This window comes from Pseudophryne corroboree, chromosome 2 (genome assembly GCF_028390025.1).
Source record: "Pseudophryne corroboree isolate aPseCor3 chromosome 2, aPseCor3.hap2, whole genome shotgun sequence".
NCBI lineage: Eukaryota > Metazoa > Chordata > Amphibia > Anura > Myobatrachidae > Pseudophryne > Pseudophryne corroboree.
The window spans coordinates 297,960,786-297,982,524 of record NC_086445.1 but is presented as its reverse complement, the minus strand read 5'-3'; the positions used below and the strand labels follow the sequence as shown (position 1 = coordinate 297,982,524).

The 21,739-nt window shown below is 43.1% G+C and overlaps 1 protein-coding gene across 6 annotated transcripts in view; it reads left to right on the top strand.

The window, feature by feature from the left end:
• DIAPH3 (diaphanous related formin 3) overlaps window positions 1-21,739 on the top strand; it is a 1,416,707-nt gene that overhangs the window by 247,283 nt on the left and 1,147,685 nt on the right. For all 6 annotated transcript variants that reach the window (XM_063952903.1, XM_063952906.1, XM_063952905.1 and 3 more), the window contains one exon: window positions 17,491-17,664. In XM_063952903.1, the coding sequence (XP_063808973.1) occupies window positions 17,491-17,664 (174 nt within the window). The remainder of the gene's footprint in view (window positions 1-17,490; window positions 17,665-21,739) is intronic.

Genomic DNA, 21,739 nt, shown 5'->3' with positions numbered 1-21,739 from the left:
GAGCCGCAGACCTCCGTTCTTTTCCTGCATCACGGGGGCCAGAAAACGGTCCATACAGGGTGGCCAGAGCTGCAGGGGGTGAGCGGGTATGACAGGCCGCTCAGTGGACGCCCAGAACGGGCGGTATGGGGTTGGTAGTGGCGGCAGGCACCGGAGCTACACGAGCTGCGTGTCACTCCATGCAACGCCGGACAGACCTACTTCTTCTTAGTTAAGGGCTCTGCTTCTCAGCTACTACGACACTCCCAATCTTTATGGGTGTCAGCTGTCCCTTAAATAAGCAGTAATTGTGAGTTACTGCAGCAAACAATGTATAAATCCAAAAGTAAGGGTTCAAGCGACCAATGGTGTCTCTTATAAACCAGTATAAACTAAAAACATTACTGAGAAAGTACTTATAATCAGGGGTAAAAATTGACAATGTAGTTTATTAATATACTTAAAAAACAAAACAATAAAAATACTCATATTAAAAATCTTTAAGCTAAGGACATATAGGTTCACAATTCTGTGGCCTCCTGAATACTGAGTTAAGAATTCCTTAACTTATCTCACTTTATGCTCTCCGAGCGGTAATCTCCAGTCTGGAGGAAGGGGATTTTATGGTGTCGGTGGACATAAAGGATGCCTACTTACATGTTCCCATTTATCCTCCACATCAGGCTTACCTGAGGTATACAATTCAGGATTGTCATTACCAATTTCAGACATTACCGTTTGGCCTGTCCACGGCTCCGAGGATTTTCACCAAAGTAATGGCGGAAATGATGGTTCTACTTCGCAAGCAATGAATCACAATTATCCCGTACTTGGACGATCTCCTGATAAAGGCGAGATCCAGGGACCAGTTGTTAAAAAATCGTTGCCCTGTCCCTGACAGTTCTACAACAACACGATGGCTCCTGAACTTGCCAAAATCACTGTTGATTCCGGCGATGAGGTTGTCATTTTTAGTGATGATACTGGACACAGAACTACAGAGAGTTTTTCTTCCGGTGGAAAAGGCTCAGAAACTTCAGAGCCTGGTCAAACAAATTCTGAAACCACCAAGAGTGTCAAGCCATCAGTGTACTCGGTTGCTGGGGAAGATGGTGGCGACCTACGAGGCCATTCAGTTTGGCAGATTCCATGCCAGAGTGTTTCAGTGGGACCTGTTGGACAAGTGGTCCGGATCCCACCTGCACATGCACCGAAAGATAATCCTGTCTTCCAAGACCAGAATATCACTCCTGTGGTGGCTACACAGCTCTCACCTCCTGGAGGGGCGCGGGTTCGGGATCCAGGACTGGATCCTAGTGACCACGGATGCAAGTCTCCGAGGATGGGGTGCAGTCACGCAAGGGGAAAACTTCAGAGGAAGATGGTCAAGCCAGGAAACTTGTCTCCACTTAAACGTTCTGGAGTTAAGGGCCATTTACAACGGCCTTGTGCAGGTGGAACATCTTCTTCGCAATCTGCCCGTGCTGATCCAATCGGACAATGTGACAGCAGTAGCATACATAAACCGCCAGGGCGGAAAAAAAAGCAGGGCGGCAATGCCAGATCTTCAGGAATTACTCATAGGAGATCCCTGGCCTCTTCCTCTACGCGAGGACCTGTTACAGCAAGGGCCGTGCATATACCAAGACTTACCGCGGCTACGATTGACGGCATGGCGGTTGAACGCCAGATCCTAGCCCGAAAGGGTATTCCCAGTGAAGTCATTCTCACACTTCTGCAGGCCAGGAAGGGAGTAACCTCTAAACATTACCATCGCATTTGGAGGAAATGTGTGTCTTGGTGTGAATCCAAGAAGGCGCCTGCGGAAGAGTTTCAGATAGGACGTTTTCTCCATTTTCTACAAGCAGGTGTGGAGGCGGACCTAAAGTTGGGCTCAATTAAGGTTCAGATTTCAGCCTGATCGGTTTTCTTTCAAATACAGTTGGCCTCCCTTCCAGAAGTTCAAACTTTCGTGAAGGGTGTGTTGCACATCCAACCTCCATTTGTGCCCCCTGTGGCACCATGGGATCTTAACGTGGTGTTGCAGTCCCTTCAGTCGCATTGGTTTGAACTTTTACAGATGGTGGAGTTGAAGTTTCTCACTTGGAAAGTGGTCATCCTTTTGGCTTTGGCATCCGCAAGGCGGGTGTCTAAGTTAGCGGCCTTGTCTCACAAGAGCCCTTATTTAATCCTATATGAAGATAGAGCAGAATTGAGGACTCTGCAGCATTTTCTGACGAAGGTGGTTTCATCTTAACACATAAACCAGCCTATTGGGGTGCCAGTGGCTACTGACGCTTTCGTTGAGTCAAAATCTTTGGATGTGGTCAGAGCTCTGAAAAATTGTCGCCAGAACGACTCGGGTTAGGAAAACTGAAGCTTTGTTTGTCCTGTATGCTCCCAACAAGATTGGGTGTCCTGCTTCCAAACGGACCATTGCACGCTGGATTTGTAACACGATTCAGCATGCTCATTCCACGACCGGATTACCATTGCCGAAATCGGTGAAGGCCCATTCTAGAAAGGTGGGCTCGTCGTGGGCGGCTGCCCGAGGGGTCTCGGCATTACAGCTTTGCCGAGCGGCTACTTGGTCGGGTTCGAACACTTTTGCAAAGTTTTATACCCTGGCCGATGAAGACCTCAAGTTTGGTCAATCGGTGCTGCAGAGTCATCTGCACTCTCCCGCCCGTTCTAGAGCTTTGGTATAACCCCATGGTTCTTTTGGTGTCCCCAGCATCCTCTAGAACGTATGAGAAAATAGGATTTTAATACCTACCGGTAAATCCTTTTCTCTTAGTCCGTAGAGGATGCTGGGCGCCCGTTCCAGTGCGTACTGTATCTGCAGTTATTAGTTATGGTTACACACCTGTTGTGTTCTGTTTATAGTCAGCCTGTTGCTGAAGTTGTTCATGCCGTTGGCTTGTGTTCTGTTGAATACCACGTTGTGTAGCGTGCTTGAGGTGTGTGCTGGTATGAATATCGCCTTAGTTTAACAATAAATCCTTTCCTCGAAATATGTCTGTCTCCCTGGGCACAGTTCCTATAACTGGAGTCTGGAGGAGGGGCATAGAGGGAGGAGCCAGTGCACACCCCTTTTGAATGTCTTAAAGTGCCCATGTCTCCTGCGGATCCCGTCTATACCCCATGGTTCTTTTGGTGTCCCCAGCATCCTCTACGGACTAAGAGAAAAGGATTTACCGGTAGGTATTAAAATCCTATTTTATCTATTTATTTAGAATTCTGAACCTATATGTCCTTAGCTTAAAGATTTTTAATATGAGTATTTTTATTGTTGTTTTTTATGTATTTTAATAAACCACATTGATAATTTTTACCCCTGATTATAAGTACTTCTCTCTGACATCCTATACTTAAGAAAAGGAAATTTTATTCTAAAAATGCTGATATATAATTCTTTCTATTCTTAATATATTTAATATTTTTTGAGATTTGCATTTTTGTTTTTGTTTTTTAAATATTTTTATTTACCTCCATTCTTTTTAAAATATTGGTTTTAATTTTAATATACTTTGTCCCTAATAAATGTTATATCTTTTCAATTCACTAATTATTAATTTTTTTTATAAATTTGCCATATTCTAATTTTTTATATAATATACACACCGTTGGCCGCTGATACCCCTATCCTATATATATATATATATATATATATATATATATATATATTCAATGTATATATTCAATGTATAAAGTTGCACCCACAATAAAATTTTCACATCCACTGGGGTGCATGATCCAGAGACAGGTCAATTCCAGACTAAGTCCCAAAATATATTGCTTGCAAAGAACGCACTCACCAGACTTCTCCAAATGAAAAACAGTTTCTTTTGTTCCAACCTCATAAATTGACAGGATCACGGTCAACGTTTTGGTTCCCATCAGAACCTTTCTCGAGACCAAGACTTCAGGCTGCCATCTCCCCTGCACACACCTTACACTTTGGAACCATATGTACCCTTGGAGTAGTCACTCCCACTAATTAACCTATTAGTCAATTATTAGTCAAGCCTTGTATTTCCCATCAAAAACCATATGCTTTTAACAGCTCAAATATACCAGTTCAACCAGGACTAATAGCAAGCACTTACTCACCACTCTATTCAGTAGACAAAAGTTAAAATCCACCGCTGGACCCACATAATAGACTGTGGAACGCACAGCCCTTCCCGTCAGCTGCCGCGCACTTCCAGTGTCGCTTATCCCAGCAACAGACTGTGAGTTATGCAAGCAAGCGTTCCCACTTACTGCTATCTCACAAGTGCCCAAAACGGACTCTCCATTACCATAAGCCACACCTATGAGCCAAGTCAGCATAGGTATAGTCCCTCGGTTAACTCCTCCCGATAGAAACAATCATTCATGTTGTTGCCCAGCAACCAATGTCATTTCAGACGTGATAGAATTCAGTTGGCATTTCCTAGCAACGGAGCTGTATTTTAGAAATACGTATACGATCAGGAGATTAAACTTGGATAATCTTGCTCTACATATTAGTCCAACATTAAAGCATATCATATATCTAGAATAAAGATAACTACAGGTTGATTCTGATCCCGGTGCATATAATTCCATAGTGCTAAATAGCATCAAATAGAAGCACCTAGGGGTAGCTTCCCTTAAACATATATAACATTTATGAGTAGTTCCCTTAACATATTAAAACCAGTGAAAACATAAATAAACTATATTACCCATGTGTATAAGTGAAACACAAACACACGTGGGAACTAACCAATACAAAAATATAAGAAAAAATACTACTACTACTACTACTACTAATGAATCCGAGGATGTTGCCAATGATGTACTCAACAGCTGCTGGACACCTCTGCACTGTCAAAGAAAAATATAATAAAAAATTAATTGGAAATATTTGTCAGAATATCTACTCAGGGAGAGCAAATCACAAAAACATGTGCAACGGATTCTGTTCGTTGAGCCCTTTCGGTGACATGGTTCCAAGGAAGTGTATCCAATATGCCTCACGCTTAATCAGGAGTCTGTCCCTGTTGCCACCCCTAGGTGGAGGAGGAATCCAGTCAATCATCATGCACCGTAAAGTGGAGAGCTGATGTCTCAGCTGTAAGAAATGCGCTGCTACCGGTTTATCGGTCTTGCCAGTTGAACATGCTAAACGGATGGAGGACCTGTGCTGATTCATCCTTTTCTCAAAATGTCCTGACCGTCTTCCCAACATACATCTTGCCACATGGGCAGGTCAAATAGTAGATGTTAAATGTGTCGCAGTTGGCTCTTAGTACCATGTAGCGCATGACAAAAATATTGTGCAGTGACCATGGACCTGCATGTGGTACACTGTAAACATCTATAACAACCGTGACGTTTATATAAGGGACACTGGTAACTTTCTGAATGGTTTCACTTCCCTTTGTAACAACTCCTCAGACTGTCAGTTAGCGACCATGGATGTTAGCTCTCTGTATACCGTCATCCCACATGGGGAAGGATTGACGGCTGTGTGTGAAGCGTTGCCTGCTTGCCCTTATAATGGGACACTCATAGAATTCATGCTGGAATTGATTGGACTAGTGCTGTCCCATAATCAATTTCAATAACAAGATGTCAATTTTATTCAGCGGACAGGGACCGCGATGTGGTCAGATTTGGCCTCGGGGTTCGCAAATTTATATATGGCAAAATATTAAGCTGAGCACATTTTGTCTTGTTTTGACGAATATTTGGTTTATTACATGAGAGGGCACCACTGACTCGTTCTATGAGATGGTGGTTGTGCTCAACAGACTGGACACCCCCATTAGATTTACTGCCACAATTAGTAATACTTCAATTGATTTTTTGGACGTTACAGTTTTGAGTAAACCTCCAATTTCTCCGGCAGGGTCCAAAGGTTATCCACAGGATAACAATGGGATATGATGGAGCGACAGCCGATTGGCACCAAGTGATCACAAGCTTTCAGTTCTCCCAGGATGCAACGGGCCCATCCATATATCCCGCCCACTGGCTAGGGCAAATCGTTTTTTTGTTTGGTGCGGTAGTAGGCGGACCATGGTCAGAGGGCTGCAGTTCTTGGCAGCCCTAAGCTTTCTTATTTTTATAGTCTTACTATGTTTTTGAGCGATCTTATTAGTGTCTTATATGCATATTGGAAAGAGTCGCTCCAACAACTCTCCGCCGGGTCGCAACAACGCTTACCCATGTGTACAGTGCTGTCTCGACGGGCATCTGTGTCGTATATACTAGCAGGTCCAGCAGACGTTACCAGGCTGTGACCGGAGTACGAGGAGAAGGTAAGGCATCGATTCCACGTAGTCGGGGAATACGGACACAGCCGCACTGTATTGGGAGGAGACTACCAAACAGTAGCTGACGCGCCGCCACCACGGATGCTCCAGCGCTAGGCCTTAGGGATCATAAGGCACCAGGATTAGTATGAGGCTGCAATCCCTAGGGTTGATGTCAGCGGTGGGGAGTTAGACGTTCTCCTGGTCGCCCCTCCCCCCAGCTTATGACCAGTTTCCGCGAGTCTCCCGCCATGAACTGTTGCCTCCCTTCCATCTCAGACGCTACCGCGAGGGGTCTCGGTTGCAGCATAGGCCTCTGCGTCTGTGTTCATTAAGCGCTACCGCGAGGAGACCCGGTCGCAGTACAGGCGTCTGTATGACCGGTGCATCTGTATGCACAGTGCGTCAGTGTCCACTTAAGAGTTCCCGGAGCGGCAGTGTACACTAGTAGCGCCTGGATCCATTCAGCGTTCGCTAACAGATTGATCGACCTTGGAAGTGAGGTGAGTCTCCCTGTATCCCAGTACGGGTTATACGGCACTAAATTTCTATCTACTTTTGTCAGTATGATTAGTTAAATTTAAGTGCTTTTTGCATATGAGTCTGTGTACATTACTGTGGTTTTCTTCGCATTACGTCTGAATATGTTAAGATCTTTATAAAACAATTCAGTAATATGTACTCCTACGTACTTTAAAATGTGTTTGTAGTTGATAATGTGCTCATATGACTAATATATAACGTGACTGACTGCAAGTGTGATTGCTGACTTTAATATATGTTTGTCAGTTGTTTCTTCTGGTCCTCAATGCAGGTGCATGGGTAGGGTCAGATTGATATCACTTTAGAAGGTTAAAGTGATTACAGTCACAAATTGTATAGTACACTGTGAAAGTGCTGATTATTTATCATGTCTAAGACCGGCAAAGGTGACGAGGGTACACTTACAGTAACACCAACACTCATATCATGTTTGTCTTGCAAAACTGAATTATCCTCTCAGGATCTGGTTCAGGAAGGTTTATGTGCAAATTGTTTTGCGTTTCAGCAGATTACAAGGTAGATCCCTGTGCAACGTCAGGTACAGATAGATCCACCTTGGACGATGTTTGCACAGACCTTGTCCAGTATAGCTGAACGGGTAATTCCTACAGATTCGCTACCAGGAATGGGGTACACTAATAACCCACACATGCAGCTCCCTACTTGCGGCCAGTGATGTGCGGTGGGGTGAGGCAGGTGATGCAGAGCCTTTCCTGTCATACTTACGTTTAAACCAGAGTATTGACTGAATAAAATACAAAATACTGATAATTTGTTTGAAATATCTTCTTTGCATTATTCTAATAATTTTTATAGCCCAAACTCTGGAGTAAAAAGTTTGTGGCAGGTGAGGCAGTGCCTCACCTTTTGTATCCTTTCCACACATCTCTAATCAACACTCACCAGATTTCCAGGAGTTTATAATGCTGCACCTGTGTATAATGCCCAAATGTACCCTTTGGCTCATACATTGCATGTAAATCTGGCTCTGAGGTTAGCCAGTGCCTCTTGAGCCATTTAGCTCACCGCACGTTCCTGCTTGCGGCATATAATTTCCCTCACCAGCTTCTCCAAAGAGACAAGCTAATAAACCAAGTGTAAGTAAACCGTCAACTTCACAGGCTACACAGGACGATTCATCGGACTATGAAAGCTCCATATACTCTACTGCGGCATACGACGAACAAGTAGAAGGTCTCAGCTCTGGATATAGCGGAGCTAATTAGAGCAATAAAGGCCATTCTATCCTTAGAGGATTCAGCAGAGCATGTGTTAAAAACCAAGTCACCTGTATTTAAACGGCCCAAAGCAGGTAAGACTGAGTTTCCTGGGTCAGACCAGCTAACTGAAATCATGGAAATGGCTTGAGCTACACCCAGTAAAAAATATCGAATTCCCCAAAAACGGGATTCCAATTATCCTTTTCCTGCTGGGGACTGTTTAAAATGGGAAATGGCTCCCAAAGTTGATATACGCATGTCATACGATTAGTGCGAAAATCTATATTGCCTTTGCCATCAACGTCATTGGATGATGTCACGGATAGGAGAGTGGATGGTTTTCTGAAAACCATATTTTCTCTGTCTGGGGCAGTCATAAGCCAGCCATGGCTTCAGCTTGGATGGCAGAAACAGTGGCTGCCTGGATAGAGGTACTGGAAGATGGTCTTTCAGCACCTTCTTCAAGGGAGCAAGAATCCTATATAGCTCACATAAAACAGGCTGCAATATTTTTGGAAGAAGCAGCAATAGATATGGGCACTATCGCCCCCAGGGCATCAGCTTGAACAGTAGCTGCTCGCAGAGCACTTTGGTTACATACATGGAAAGCTGAATCTAAGAAGGTTCTGGGATCTTTGCCTTTTACTGGAAGCATTCTGTTTGTTAAAGAATTGACAGATATTCTGGAGTCAGAAGCAGACTCCAAAAAGGTAAAATTTCCTTTCACATATAACCCCAAATGTAGGGGTCCCACTTTTTGGCCCTTTGGTTCACAAGGAAAAGCAAAAGGAAAAAGTGATCATAAGCAGGCCCAATATAATACATTTGGTAAGGCAAAAAAGCAATGGGCTACCAGAACGCCAGCCTCAAAACCAGAGAATAAGCCATCAGTCTGATGGTGCGGGCCTCCTCCTGGGGGACCCCATGGTACGGGGCCGACTTCTTCAGTTTGCACAGATATGTCATCAGTTTACAACAGATGCCTGAGTGCAAGAAGTGGTATCTCTGGGTTATGTTTTTCCCTTCAAGAAGCATCCTCCTCGAAGGTTCTAATGCACCAGCCCAACTCTGGTAGAGACGAAGGCCAGGGCTTTGTAAGAAGCAGTTCAGAAATTGCTTCAGTCAGGAGTAATCATTCCAGTACCCCCTGCACAACAGGGACAGGGGTTTTACTCCAGCCTGTTTTTGGTTCAGAAGCCAAATGAGTCATTCCGGCCAAATCTCAATCTCAAAATGCTGATCAAATATATTTGGGTTTCACATGGAGACGTTACGCTCCATAGTTTTGGCCATGGAACCAGGGGATTATATGGTATCCCTGGATATTCAGGATGCTTACCTACATGTTCCTATAGCACTGTCCCATCAATGCTATCTCTGGTTCGCTATCCTCCAGCAGCATTTTCAGTTCCACCATGGCACTCATAGTATTTACTAAGATCATGGTGGTTATGGCAGCTTATCTTCACAAGCAGGGGATAAGATTTTTTCCAAACCTCGACGAACTGTTAATTCTAGCACAATCACAGGAAATGCTCCTGGACCATCTCCAACAGACAATAACATGTCTGCAGAGGCATGGATGGTTCATAAATTGGGCAAAATCGTCTCTAGTTCCGTCACAACGGATGACTCACTTTTGGGGCTGTACTGGATTCAAGTCTGCAGAAAATATTTTTACCTCTGGACAAGATAGCCAAGGTACAGTCAAGGACTCAGGAGTTGTTACATAGTCAAACAATATCAATCCACGCAGCAATGCGACTGATGTGTTTGATGGTGTCAACATTTGACATGGTGGAGTATGCACAATTCCACTCAAGACCTCTGCAGCATCTGATGGAATACATCAGACAATAAAGAAACAGACTATGGTACTTTCACACAAGGTAAGAAAGTCATTAGCTTGGTGGCTACAAACATCCCATCTAGACAAAGGGAGACCCTTTTGGATATCAGATTGGGATATCCTGAGAACAGATGCCAGGCTTCAGGGCTGGTGAGCAGTGTCTGGAACATTATGGTTCCAGGGACAATGGACCACAGAGAAAGTTGCCTGCCAATAAATCTTTTAGAACTTCGGGCCATATACATGGCACTAATTCAGGCAAAGGACACTCTTCAAGGAAGACCAGTCCAGATCCGCTCGGACAATGCAACGGCAGTAGCGTACCTCAACCATCAGGGAGGAACGCGCAGTCAAACATTAATGAAGGAGGTAAGTCACATACTAAAATGGGCAGAACTCCATCTTCCAGCATTGTCCGCAGTATTTTTTCCGGGAGTCCTAAACTGGGATGCAGACTTTCTCAGTCGACATGCCATTCAAGCAAGCGAATGGGCTCTATGTCCGTGGGGTTTGCCAGAGTTAGAGCTCAGGCGTCCCGTCTGAACAACAAAGTACCCGTATACGGGTTAAGAACAAAGGATCCCGGAGCAATCTTTGTGGACGCCCTGTCAGTGAAATGGGATTTTCATCTGGCATATCTGTTTCCGCCGATCATCCTGCTACCCAGGGTGGTGAGGAAGATAAAACAAGCAAAGGGTGCTGTGATTCTAATAGCTCCGGCTTGGCCCAGAAGGCATTGGTACACAGATCTGCAGAGAATGTCGATGGATGCTCCACTTCTACTCCCTCAACGTCCAAATCTATTGATGCAGGGTCCTTGTTACCACAGACATCTGGATCGACTGTCTTTGACGGCGTGGATCTTGAAACCTCTATCCTGAAGTCAAGAGGATTCTCACAACAGGTAATTCAAACAGTGCTCAGAGCAAGGAAACCCTCCTCAGCTCGTATTTATCATCGAATATGGCAGGCCTATAATCATTGGTGCAGTGAAAGAAAAATGGTCGCGAAATCTTTCCGAATTTCTAGGGTCTTTGATTTCCTTCAGGCGGGAAAGGATAAAGGTTTGAAGGTTGCTTCCTTGAGAGTACAAGTATCAGCATTGACTGTATGGTTCCAAGAGAAAATTGCCAATTTACAGGATGTGCGTACTTACTTCCAGGGAATGCTGCACATTCAACCTCCCTTTGTTCCTCCTACAGTGCCTTGGGACTTAAATTTAGTCCTGAAAGCCATTCAAGATGCTCCATTTGAACCACTTAATAATGTGGATCTTAAACGGTTGACAGCTAAAGTTCTCTTTCTACTGACTTTGGCATCAGCTAGAAGAGTGTCAGATTTAGGAGCGCTGTCTTGTCGTAGTCCTTTTCTGACTTTTTGTCCAGATAAAGCAGTTCTTAGAACTAGGTCTGGGTATCTTTTGAAGGTGGTGTCTAAATTCTACCTTAATGAAGAAATTGTATTCCCGGCTTTTCAGATATCGGGACTTTCTGCGAGAGATGCGTCGCTGGACGTAGTCCGGGCATTAAGGATCTACGTGGATTGTACCAGTGCCATCAGAAAGACAGATTCTCTCTTGATTCTCTACGGATTTCACAAGAGAGGATGGCCTGCTACTAAACAGACGCTGGCAAGATGGCTTCGAATGACTATTTCAGAAGCATATTCTCGAGCCGATCTCCCTGTTCCGGATAATGTCTCTGCTCACTCTACTCCTAAGGTAGGTCCTTCATGGGCAGCACAAAATGGTGCTTCAGCAGAACAGATATGTAAGGCAGCCACATGGTCTTCCATTAACACATTCATTAAACATTATTCCTTGGATACTTTTGCCTCTCATGATGCTGAATTCGGGCGTAAGGTTCTCCTGTCCAATCAGGAGCGTCCCCACCACTAAATTGCTTTGGGAAATCCCATTGTTATCCTGTGGACCCTGCCGGAGAAATATACGTTGTGGTAAGAATTTACCGTTGATAACGTTATTTCTCCTAAGTCCACAGGTTCTACAGGGATCCCACCCTGACGTACCTGATTTGAGGATCTTTCTACTAACTAAACCTCTTCCTTCTTGTACGTATATATGGACGGGCCCTTTGCATCCTGGGAGGACTGAAAGCTTGTGATCGTTTGATGCCAATCCGCTGTCGCTCCATCATATCCCATTGTTATCCTGTGGACTTAGGAGAAATACCATTATCAATATATATATGTTAGGGAGAGAAGAGTGCCTTAGCTGTAGAGATATTTATGTATGTGCTTATGATTGTGAATACAGTTGTAAATGTAAATACTAAATTTGATTTCAGATTGAACACTTTCAGACAGAAGGTTTTTCCTGACTTTTGGAACACTGTTTGGATTCCAGTCCCAGCTCAGTACTCCCTTTCTCACAAGAGCTGAAAATGCTGGTGCAAGCATTTGGTCCTGTGATTTTGCAGAGTATCCTTTCTCTGTGTGAAAGGGTCCACCCAGGTAAAAATTGCCAAGTCTTCAACCCTGGTACCGGCAATTTTGACCTGGGTGGACTTTTCCACACGGAGGATGGACACGGCTTGCCCCAGTAAATTCCCGGGTCATTTTCTCTGTCTGTAAGTGGTACAGTATTTGTATGCTTGTCACACAGTCAACATTCATCTTCTAGCAGAGTATACTGAGGCACCTCTCGTGTCAAGCTAAGAGAGGGTTTCCCAGTATAAATACAAACTCTTGATGGCATAATGTAATGAAGCCCAAAGTATTTTTTTAGCAATATATAATTTAAACAATAGAAATCCTTTAAAATTACGCTCCTTCCCTTCCGATTTACGTTGTGTACGGTTGTGTTTTATTGGATAACCTTGAATTTCTATCGGGAGTATAGAAACTATAAATGTTGGTCTTCTGTTGCAATTTCCCTACTAATTAGAACATGAAAAATGTGTAATGTTGAATTGTGATATTTGGAGTTATAAATTCAAGTCAGGTGCTTTTATAGCCAGCATAGGCATACATTATATTCTAGTTGCAGACCATGTGGTCTATTCAGTTGGTGTCGAATCCTCTCCGTCGCACTATTTAATTTCCGACAGGATTAACCCATTTTTCGACAATGCCGATCTCACTTTTTTTAAAAGTCTGATAGGCATTGTCGAAAACGGGCCAAAAACCTTTTGAAAATGACCGCAAATCCGTCAAAACACGTGGATCCACGGTCAGTCTACCGATCCACGTGTTTTCCGACAGGTAGGAATTTCCGACAGGTAGGAATTTCCGACAGGTAGGAATTTCCGACAGGTAGGAATTTCCGACAGGTCGGAATTTCCGACAGGTCGGAATTTCCGACTAGTGGGAAAAATGGCAACTGACTTGAACAGGTCGAATCCAGATTAAAAAAAAGTAGAAAATGCAGTTTTTCCGACTTGTCGAATCAATTAAATAGACCCCCAGATATCTATAGGAGAAACAGCCAAAATAAAATCTTATAGATGTGTTTATTGGAAACTGGTGAATATAATAAAAATCTAGCAATGTTCACTTTTTAATTTTTTTTTTTTCAAATAAATTTTTTTGCCGTTAGTTTTATTGCTTTGCACATTTTTTTAAAGGTGCAAAATTGCTCAAAAATCACGTTAACAAATCAGACATTTGCTGTAATTTTCAACTTAAACTTTCCAGATCAAAGCTAATTTCGGATTGCTTGCTTTTCTTTACAGTTGCAGCACTGAGCATTATTTGGAAATAATCTAGTGAGAGGAGGACTGTTATACTGTGTGTTTAGCAGTTAGGCCTGGTCTAACTACATCAGATGGAGTGCTTAGTAGCTATTAGCTAATTTCGATGAAGGTCAGAGGTGAATGTGATTTGTAAGTACTCCTCCTGTGGAACTGTAAATTACTGTACATCTGCTTTACTAATCTGCTCTACAAATTATTATCATAAAGGATAATAATTTGTAAAGCAGACGTACAGTAATTTACAGTTCCACAGGAGGAGTTCTTACGCTGTACATTACATTTGCAACACTTATTATACACACATTCGTGTTCAACTATGAGTATTGTGCAGTGGTTTCATGTACTTTGGGATGTGGGCCACAAACTTTAACTTGAAATGTTCTCATACTTTGTCACGTATAGATTATAATTTATTATTTTCCATTAACTCCTTATTAGAGGAATAATTATCTTTCAGGCTATTTTCTTTTCTGGGGTGCTGGTAATTTGTTTAGTGTTGAACATAAGAATCTACAGCAGTTACCTAAATTGCTGCTTCAAAAAAATCAATATCTGTCTGGGAAAACTGGACCAAAATCTAATCAGAGGAAAGTGTTTGAAAAATTGTCAAACTTGAAAGCCCATTATAATGTAATAGTTGTTTGTAGGATTTGAAAGCCAAGCCTGTTGAGATGACCAACTATAATAAAACTCGATCAATGAGGAAAAATGTACCTTTTAATGCCACACATGGCCTGAATCATGTTGGAAAATGTAATCTTTTTCCATACTGAAATGTCACAAATACGATCTGGTTAATATAGTGAATTTGGGATGCTTTACTATACAAGTCACCTGTGTCTGAGAGGCTTATTGCATTCTGTATCTATAGCCAACATCACTGCCCTACTTTGTTAATGCAAACAATGTTAAGTTTGTGGAAGCTATTGCTTTTAACAAGCACAGCAAATTGGGAACTAGGAGAGCTTTATGTAAGTGCCGCGCTAACAAATGTTTTCTTTTAATGTCCAAAAATTGATCAGGACTAGTTGTTGGATAAACAGCAAAGACTTCTTGCAGTGGAGTTTTGGGTGGTACATTTTTTGAAATATCACAAAATGCTTTTCATCAGTTATTACTTACAAGCAGGGATTGGAAAAAAACAGGTTGAAACAACAACAACAAAAAAAGCATTTTTTGGGGGGGCTTAAACCAATTTTATTTCTTTGCATTAACGTTTTAATGAAAAAAAAAAATGTAATCCTGATTTGATATAATACTGTGAAACATTACTCTGTATTGATCAACCGTGTTTTTATGCTTTTACATTGCTCTGTATTGATCAACCATGTTTTTATGCTTTATAACATTAACAATCCAAAGTTATTAGGCTTTGATATGATTTATTTGAAATCTGTCAATAAAACCAATTTTAGACTAAATATAATTAAAACATGCAAAAGTACTTTTCAGAGAAATGCACAAACACAAAAAAAAGGAGTTAAGCATTAGCACTGGATATATCACTGGCATTAAACATTTTGAATAAAAACACTAGTTTAGATACCTTTTCAGTTCCCAGTCTGTTTCGAAGCTTCGATTGAACTAAACCAAAAGAATAAAAAATACTTTCTACACTAGCTGAAGATGATTGAGCAGTCAGAAGTTGTTTCAATAATAGAAAATACATTAGGTGTTGAATTGAAGTAGACATTAGATTAAACCATGAGGTGTTTTTCTGTGTATTGCCCGTTTAATGTTTTTGGTTTTGTTTACTCTTGAAGACTGTGAGTGTTAAGCACCTCTCTTATCTGATTCACCTCCCTATATCTTTGTGTTGTGTGTGATTTATTGTATTGGTTCGGCTTACTTATGCTGCATTCAGACTGCAAATGCCGGATCCTACCCGGTAAGACAAACGTGTACTTACCGGGTGGGATCCGGCATTTGCACTCCGCTGCTGGCTTTCCGACCCGGCAATATACCGGGTCGGTTGCCATAACAACGGAGCGCGCAGCAGCAGCAGGGGCGGGGGTGGAGGCGGCGTCGGGAGATGAGCTCATCTCCAGCGCCGCCTCTCCCTATCTTGTGAATGGGAACCGTGTCGCATCGACACGGCTCCCATTCACACCGCACCTGACCCGGTAATCAACCCGGGTAAAACCCTTCTTTTTTACCGGGTTGATTTACCGGGTCAGGCGACCCGCTAAATCGGCCAGTGTGCTTTCACATCGCACACTGACCCGGTTCGACACGGCAATATGCCGTGTCGGTACCGGGTTATTTGTGCGATGTGAAAGGGGTCTTAGATGAAGACTATAAGCAACAAAAATGTGGAATAATACCAGTGATTCCCTTACAATAGGCTTTTCTTTAAGAAGTCACGGTGTTGTGCCTGTACTCACAGCATATTAAAAAAAAAAAAAAAAAGTGTTTTTAAAAACTAAACAAACATTTGGTTTAAACCAAGGTGATTTAAACCAGCCAACCCTGCTTACAAGATATGGATAACACATGACAGGCTGTTTATGAACGTTTTCAACCAGAATACAGCATTCTAGGTATCTAGCTAGTATTTATCAAATCACTCATAATTTTAACAATGGATCACTGTTACTTGTGGTCGAACACTCCACGCCAACATGCTAATAATGCCATATTAAGCATTTGAACAGTGTTGGCTTTAGAGCTTCAAAATATTACTTGATCATAATGTTTGAAGTTCTAAAGCAGACGATGGTAAAGAGCTTTACATCGCATTATTAGCATGTTGTCGTGTAACGTTTGATCTAGCTGTGTTCTCGTTGTTATTGTTGACATTATGATTGTGGAAATGACATACCGCACTGAATTCTAAAGATGGTATGCCCACCCAGACAAGAAGCACATTACTGATGTTGCAAGGTTTTGCATGCGATCTGTAAACTCCTATGCATCCTACAGTGTTCAAATCAGTGACTGCTGCTGTGACCTGCTAAAGGTCTTAGAAGTGTTGTTTTTTATCTGTTGGTGAACAAACAATTTAAAATGACTTATTTTCATGCTGCTGTTGGCCGGTCCTAGTCAGTGACCAGGATATTCTGTGGTGACAGGACAACTGCTCTGGAATCTCAGTGCAGTGGATTGTTTTAGCGCTGTGTCTGTGTCGAAACTGTGTTTCAAACCTTGTGTTATGTGTTGTACTTTAAACTGAAGCAGCATTTTTACATTCTTACAAGCTTTTACCTGTGAGCATACAGATGACTGGAGGGAATGTGTGTTGTACCGATTTGTGGTGAAAATCTAATTTTCAACCACATCTGTCACATTTTTAAGCTTCTAATATAGAAATTATATATATATATATATATATATATATATACACACACACACACACACACACACACACACACACACACACACACACACACACACACACACACTATATACATATATGTCTGAGATTTAAAATGTATTGTGGGCGCTCAACATTTTATTGTGCTATTATTCGTGCATAATTTTTTTGCATATGGCGGTCCATGTTAAGGTTGAAAAAGGGTTGAGATTGCCTAAAGGATATAAAAAAGGGGCAGACTAGATGGGCCAAGTGGTTCTTATCTGCCGTCAAATTCTAGGTTTCTATGTTATGAAGTGTTCCTCCTCCTTCAGCTATACCGTGCACTAGAGAAGTGTATCTCCTATATCTGTGACATGCACATACATGGGGATACATACATGCCCCTCGCTGAGAGGCCCCACTGTCGCTAATGAGGAACAAAATGCACATTCACCCATGCTGAGCCAGCTTGGGCAGGGCACTCATACACCTCCACTGCTGTTTCTTATGTCCATTGAACAGTCCTTATTTACAGGATTTATTTTGCAGTATGAAAATATGCAATCAGGTGAAAGTAATCCCTTAAATCTCCATTTCATTTCAGTTGGATAGATTTGCCAGCATTAGGATCCCAGGTAGCAGAAAAGAGAGGCTTAATCTGCATTACATGAAAAGCTCCAACAGTAGCAGTGACTGGTCTGCGTCCTCAGAATATGAAGAGTTCCCTCCAAAGCAACTGTCTGAGAAAGAAATTTTGGCACTCTTTGAAAAAATGATGGTAAGTAAATTATCTTCATTACGTTTCATTTACTACATTATCACTACATTAGCACTACTTTTCTTTTCTGTGTGTTTTCGGAAGACCTATTTATTAAAGCCTGTTATTAATGATGTGCTTCCATTGCTTTCTTACTTTTAGGCATACACTTGTTCAGCTAGTGAGCTAGTTTCAGTAGTCATTGCGTATGATTAGTTCAGAACCGCAGCATGCAGTGCCCGGGTTACGTGCCCTGAGCTATTCAACTGACTGCATCACTTCTGGCACGTAACCATTGGCACCTTGTGATCTTCTGTGGGTGAATATTCTGGGATGCCCACCCCTGAGATGTCATCACTCTGGTTATGCTCAGTATTGAAAGCTTAGAACTATTTCTTTAACATAATTGTAGTGGGTGCTGTCAATATGGAGAATAACCGCAAAGAAGCTGAGAAGAATTGGATGCAATTTACTGTATAAATTATGTACAGTACATGCAGAATACTCACTTTGTGCAATACCACATATACTGTATCTTAAGATGCCTGCAACTGTGCATATTACATAAGTTACATTAATAACATACAGTGTCAAATAAGCGATATTATTTTATTATATGGATGTTTATACTTTTGCCACTAAATTGCAAATATCGCTTTCATTGGTCCATAATGACTCTAAAGGTGTGTACACACGGTGAGATCCCTGCTATGTTCGATTTTGACTATGCGATTTCCCTTGAACTCCCCCAGAGCCCAGATAGCCCAGATAGCACAGATAGTACAGATTTTGACTATCTGTGCTTGAGATTTTGTCTATGTACGATTTTGACTAAGTGCCAATTTTGACTATACTTTGTACTAGATTGTACACTAGATAGTCAAGATTGACTTGCCTGCACAGTCTATCTAGCCTTACAATACCGACCCCACGGGAGCGCGCATCGGATCGAATCGGTATCGCAAGCTGCCTAGCACCATGGGATATGCACTAACTTTTCATAAGATTTTGACTATATAGTCAAAATCTCACAGATTTATCTCACCGTGTGTACACACTCTACTACGGAATATGAATCTGGTGTACAATCTAATAGACAATCTTATATAAGCTATCTATAAAGTAAATGTTTATTTATGATTCTCAAGACATGGTTATTAAATGGAAAATAGTGCAGGCACCCAGACAAACGCCTCTTCTGCAGAAACAGGCTAGTATGCATGTACCTATTCTCTTCAGAGGAGGCTGGTATATACTGCTAAAAGTGTTATTTGGTACCATCCAGCCTATCCAGGAGGAAATCGGTCCTCACTGAACATGTATGTTAGTTTAAGGATGGGATTGACTTAAGTATAGAAGCGGGAACACAAAAAAAATACCTTCAGTAGCTGGAGTATTGTTTTGGGCCTGCAGTGCTGACTGCATTGGCATTTAGAGTCCTGAGAATATATAGGACAATGAAATATGTTTCCTAGATGGGATTCAAAGGATTGGACTACTCAAAACTGTTTAAGTTGTGTAAATTGTTGCAAAATACATTTTTAAAACCTCCTTGGATTACACTCAGACAGTTTTATAAAATTGTGGCAGTAATGGCATTGTAGATACACCCAGTGGTAGACTTCTCATGAGGCACATGCCAAGGGGAGGCAGGTGATTCTTTACTATTATTTTTTTTCTCATACGTCCTAGAGGATGCTGGGGACTCCAAAAGGACCATGGGGTATAGATGGATCCGCAGGAGCTTGGGCACACTATAAAGACTTAAACTGGGTGTGAACTGGCTCCTCCCTCTATGCCCCTCCTCCAGACCTCAGTTAGACTTTGTGCCCAGGAGTGATGGGTCACACACTAAGGGAGCTCTCCTGAGTTTCTCTGAAAGACTTTGTTAGGTTTTTTATTTTCAGGAAGACCTGCTGGCTACAGGCTCCCTGCAGCGGGGGAGTGAGGGGAGAGAAGCAGACCTACTTCTGTGAGTTTCAAGGCTCTGCTTCTCTGCTACTGGACACCATTAGCTCCAGAGGGTTCGATCACTTGGTGCGCCTAGCTGCTTGTTCCCGGAGCCACGCCGTCAATCCCCTCACAGGAGCCAGAAGAAAGAAGCCGGGTGAGTATGTGAAGAACAGAAGACTTCAGTGACGGCAGAAGACTTCAGTAACGGAGGTAACAGATCGTGCTACACTCCATGCTCCCACACACCAACGCACTCTCAGGGTGCAGGGCGCTGGGGGGGAGCGCCCTGGGCAGCAGGTTACTGGGTTTTCCTTAGGGACAGACATAAAAGTGGATCGGTGCCTGGACACTGTAGATCCTAACCCCATCAGCATATAGCACATTTCTCCCCCCCCCCCGCAGCCAGCTTCCCCGGTTGCGGGGCACTGGGGAGGGGGGGGGGGCGCCCTGGCCAGCTTATTACTGTGGCCATTTTATCTTATAACTGGTGCTGCCGGGGCTCCGGGTCCCGGTCCCCCGGCAGCTCATCGTGGCGCGTTGCGCGCCGTTTCCTTCCCGCCGCCGGCTCTCCTGGGTGCAGGGCTCTGGGGAGGGGAGCGCCCTGGGCAACTTATTTTACAGTAAAACATCTGGCTGGGCCGAGGCGCTGTGCCCCGGACCCCGCTAGCATGTTCCCGCGCGCCACGCGCCTACTTCCTCAGACGCCGGCTCCAGGGGGTGCAGGGCGCCGAGACGGAGGGGAGTACCTTGGGCTGCAGACTAGTCCCCGGCGCCGCGCACGATACCGCTGGGCATAAAGGCGGTCGTGCGCCGCACCGGTGCTCCCACACACCAACGGTTTACTTGGGTGCAGGGTGCAAGGGGGCAACCTGAGCGTGAATGTTTAAGGATATATATATATGTATAATTATAGTGAATGTACACTATATAAGGACCCAGTATATGCTGGTTTCACTTTTGGGGTGAAAAAACGGTGGGAGGAGGTGGAGCTTAGTCCTCGGAACGAGTCAGCGCCATTTTCCTCACATCCCCCCCAGAACTTGCTGTATAGTAAGATGGAGGGGGGGGGGGGGGGGGCACAGTGGTTATACTGCTATATGGTTGTCATATAGCATGATGTTGGATATGGGTTGCATAATCCTGGTTGTACTACATGCATTCACTGTCCCTGTTAGTCTACCCACTATTGGTTAGTCGATATATGTCGACGGTGTGGGGGTTTAGCTACGAGCGGTTGTGAAAAAAATCTGGTGGCTGCGCCGGCACACGGTGGTGCTTGATTCGGTGAATTAAGTGTTACCAAGTTGGTATTTTGTGTGCTTAAAGCAGTGAACACAGGAGGGAAGTCACAATGTTTTGTGATGCCCTGTCGGCATCAACGGTATTTCCTGGGTGAAAGAATTAGCAGGCTGTTATTGCCTTGTACCTATATATATATATATATATATATATATGTATTCGGGTGTTTGGGGGGGGGGGGGAGTCTTATCAAAATTGTATTTGTATAATTCCCTCAGACCTCTCGGGGTTCCCAGTTATTATTATTATTTTTATTAATTTTTGCCCGCTTACTATCCCTTGCTGTCGACATTTACTAAGTTTCTGTCGACCACAACGTTACAGGTAATTCCACATCGGGTACATGTCAGTACATGGTCATACACATTCCCAACACATTACTGTCTCTAGAGACCTGGCTGGTCGGGACAATCCACTTGCATATAGGTTACGTCTATATGTTTATATAGGTAGATATGGGTTTATATATGCATGTTTTGGATATATGTGTTATATCGTGTGTGGCAGGATGTTTATCAATGAATGCTGAAATAATGGTATTCTTATCCTGTCCTGACCACTCTGTTGAATAAGCTCTAGATTGGCCGTGACGAGTTGGTTTCGATCCTCTCGAGGAGTCCGAATAGTGAAATTTCTCTATCGTCCTTGTGGATGCTGGGGTTCCTGAAAGGACCATGGGGAATAGCGGCTCCGCAGGAGACAGGGCACAAAAAGTAAAGCTTTCCGATCAGGTGGTGTGCACTGGCTCCTCCCCCCATGACCCTCCTCCAGACTCCAGTTAGATTTTTGTGCCCGGCCGAGAAGGGTGCAATCTAGGTGGCTCTCCTAAAGAGCTGCTTAGAGA